This window comes from Apium graveolens, chromosome 5 (assembly GCF_009905375.1).
Source record: "Apium graveolens cultivar Ventura chromosome 5, ASM990537v1, whole genome shotgun sequence".
In the NCBI taxonomy this organism is placed as follows: domain Eukaryota; kingdom Viridiplantae; phylum Streptophyta; class Magnoliopsida; order Apiales; family Apiaceae; genus Apium; species Apium graveolens.
In genome coordinates, this window is record NC_133651.1 from 310950631 (window position 1) to 310954318 (window position 3688).

Genomic DNA, 3688 nt, shown 5'->3' on the forward strand with positions numbered 1-3688 from the left:
AGTTGTCCTCTGTTGATATGCTACTATCCTGATCTGAGCATCTTCCCGAGTTTCTTCGATCATATCCAAATAGATTCGATGGATGACCTCATTTGCCTTTGAGTCTTAGTTGTCCCTTCGAAAAGATCCTGCCCCTACTTCAACGGGCACCATAGCTTCACACCAATACACCAATAAAAAGGGGGTCTCTCCAGTTGTAGTTCGGGGGGGTCGTGTTGTAAGACCACAAGACCTGTGCGAGCTCCTCTAGCCATGTCCCTTTCTTCTCTTCAAGCTTTTCCTTCAAGGTGTGCTTAATGATTTTATTAACAGCCTCTGTCTGCCCATTGCTTTGGGGGTGGCAAACTGCACTAAAACTCTTCTGAATTCCCAGCTGCTCACAAAATTCCTGCATTTCCTTGCTATCAAATTGTTTCCCGTTATCAGATACATTAATGTCCTCGCATGGAAAATAGTCGTGTACACAAATTCCTTGAGCTTTTTTGCCGTGATAGTGGGTAAAGGCTCGACCTCTACCCATTTAGTGAGGTAATCTACCGCGATAATCGCATACTTGACACCTCACTTGGCCTTCGGGAGTTCTCCAATCAGATAATATCCCTACATAGCGAAGGGCCAAGGGCTCATGAGGGATTTGAGAGGGGCCACGGGGCTGTTGTAATAATTGGCATACCACTGACACTTATCACAAGTTCGAGAGAATTCAAAGGCGTCTTTTTTTAGCGTTGGCCAATAGTAACCCTGGCGGAGGATTTTCTGAGCTAGAGAGCTACCCCCGAGTGATTGCCCTAAATGCCCTAGTATACTTCCCTTAGGATATAATTGCATTCATCCCCATCTATGCACTTGAGGAGGTGCACACTGAACCCTTTTCTGTATAGGACCCCATCGTATATCGCATAGTGGGCTGCCTTGTATTTTATTCTTCTTGCCTCATTCTTTTCATCCGAGAGTGATCCTTCTTTTATGTAGGCTAAGATAGGTGTCATCCACGTGAAGCCGAGATTATCACTGAGGCTTCCCACCTCATGTTCGGGCATACTAGGCTGCTTCTGTATATCAAGGGGCATGACCCCTAATAAAGTGGCCTCACATCACGAGCCAAGCTTAGCCAGCTTATTCGCGCCTTCATTCTGCCTGCGTGGAATTAGTTCCAGCCTAACCTCATTGAATCTCTCAATTATCCTCTGCGCACACTTCAAGTAAAGCTCTGTTCTTGGCCCCTTAGCGTGGTACCCCCCGTTTATATGATAGACCACGATCATGGAGTCACTAAAAACATTCAAATTCTTCACCTTCATTTCCAGAGCTAGCTTGAGACCGTTGATCAGGGCCTCATACTCAGCATCATTGTTGGTTGCATGAAAGGCTAGATGGGTCGCACGTCTGATCTTATGCGCCTTTGGGCTGATTAGCTCAATTCCAGCTCCTACCCCATCCCCATTTGAGACTCCATCCATAAATAGGCTCCACCATGGGGCACTATTTTGGCTTTCTAGCCTGACCTCTTCTGCACTAGGTATGATAACAAGGGTTCCCTGCTCTACTTCATGATGTGGAGGAAATTCCAGCATAAAATCGGCTAAGGCTTGGACTTTGATTGCGGTCCTTGGCTTATAATCCACCTCGAACTGGCCGAGCTCAACCATCCACTTCAGCATTCGACTAGAAGACTCCGGTTTGTGCATTACTTGCTTAAGGGGTTAGGAGGTTCGTACTTCTATCCTGTGCACCTGAAAATAGGGCCTGAGCTTTCGGGAGGCCAGGATCAGAGCATATGCTAATTTCTCGAGGCTTGTGTACCGAGTCTTCGCGTCGGCTAGCCTTTTACTCACATAATATACTGGGAGCTGGATACCATCCTCTTCTCGGACCAATACCGCACTTACTGTAAAGTCAGAGATGGCCAAGTATAGGACCAAAGTTTCACCTGCCTTTGGGTTGGACAACATTGGAGGGCTGCTGAGATGCTTCTTTATGTTCTGAAAGGCTTCCTCACACTTTTTTGTCCACTCAAAATTCCTCCCCCCTCCTTTAATTGCTTTGAAGAACTCCTGGCATTTGTCGAAGGACTTTGTGAAGGCTCCTGGACGTCGGACTAATCCAAGAATCCTTCTACCCAGAATGGCTAGCAAACCCGGTGTTGGTAAAAAAGCCCAACGGCAAATGGCGAACATGCGTGGATTTTACCGATCTAAATAAGGCGTGTCCGAAAGATAGTTTTCCTCTACCAAGAATTGATCAGTTGGTCGACGCCACGGCAGGACATGCCTTGCTCAGCTTCATGGACGCATACTCCGGGTATAACCAAATCCTTATGTATGAGCCTGACCAGGAGCACACCTCTTTCATTACTGATAGAGGGCTCTACTGCTATATCGGAATGTTATTTGGTCTGATCAACGCCAGTGCCACTTATCAAAGATTGGTAAACAAAATGTTCAAGAAGCAGATTGGGAAAACAATGGAAGTGTATGTGGATGACATGCTCGTAAAATCGAAAAAGGCGGAAGACCACATCGCCGACTTAGCTGAAATGTTCCATATTCTGAGAAAATATAAGGTGAAACTAAACCCGCAGAAGTGTGTGTTCGGCGTGGAGTCGGGGAAATTCTTAGGATTCATGGTCAACCACCGGGGGATTGAGGCTAACCCAGCAAAAATCAAAGCTCTGCTAGACATGAAATCTCCCACCAGCGTCAAACAAGTACAAAGCCTAACAGGAAGGATTGCGGTCCTGAATCGATTTGTCTCAAAGTCATCGGATAGGTGCAAAGAATTCTTCAAGGCAATCAAAGGAAGGGGGAAGGATTTTCTGTGGACTCCTGAGTGTGAAGAAGCTTTTCTGAAAATCAAAGAGCAGTTGGGAAATCCTCCGATATTGGCCAAGCCAGAAGACGGAGAGACATTGATTCTTTATTTGGCGGTGTCTGAATATTTCGTCAGCACGGTATTGGTAAAGGAAGAAGCAAGCCACCAGTGGCCCGTATACTATGTGAGCAAAAAGTTGTTGGATGCGGAAACCAGATATACTAACATGGAGAAACTAGTGTACGCACTTATTCTTGCAGCACGAAAGCTAAGACCATACTTTCAGGCTCACCGAATAGAAGTCCGCACCGCTTATCCGCTTCGGCATATTCTACATAAACCCGAATTGTCAGGGAGAATGTTAAAATGGGCAGTGGAGCTAGGACAATTCGATTTGGAATATTGTCCTCGCATGGCAATCAAGGGACAAGCGCTGGCTGATTTCATACTTGATTTTGATGCAGAAGTCGATGATAAGGCCATAGTGTTGGCAGAACCGACTTCACAAGGAAGTCACCAGGATGAAAAGAGGCAGGAACTCCCACACCTTTGGTGGATATTACATGTGGACGGGGCCGTGAACAACAATGGATCAGGTGCCGGAATTGTCTTGATCACTCCGGAGGGACACCGTTTGATGAGTGCTATCCATTTCAAGTTCTATGCTACTAACAATGATGCTGAGTATGAAGCCTTAATCAACGGTCTAAAATTAGCTCTGGAGGTAGGGGCCGTGAATCTGATAGTTCAGAGCGATTCCGAATTAGTTATGAATCAGGTCAACGGAGGTTTCCAAGCCCGGGGACCATGAACAGAGCTATATATGAGATGTGCGCAACGCCTACTGAAAAAATTTTCAAATGTCAGGCTAGAAAGC

At 46.1% G+C, this 3688-nt stretch overlaps 1 protein-coding gene across 1 annotated transcript; it reads right to left on the bottom strand.

The window, feature by feature from the left end:
- Positions 1-1094: 1094 nt before the first annotated feature.
- Positions 1095-1688, bottom strand: LOC141661238 (uncharacterized). The gene has a single exon (XM_074468224.1). The coding sequence runs from the start codon at positions 1686-1688 to the stop codon at positions 1095-1097; it is 594 nt and encodes a 197-aa protein (XP_074324325.1).
- Between the last annotated feature and the right edge of the window lie 2000 nt (positions 1689-3688).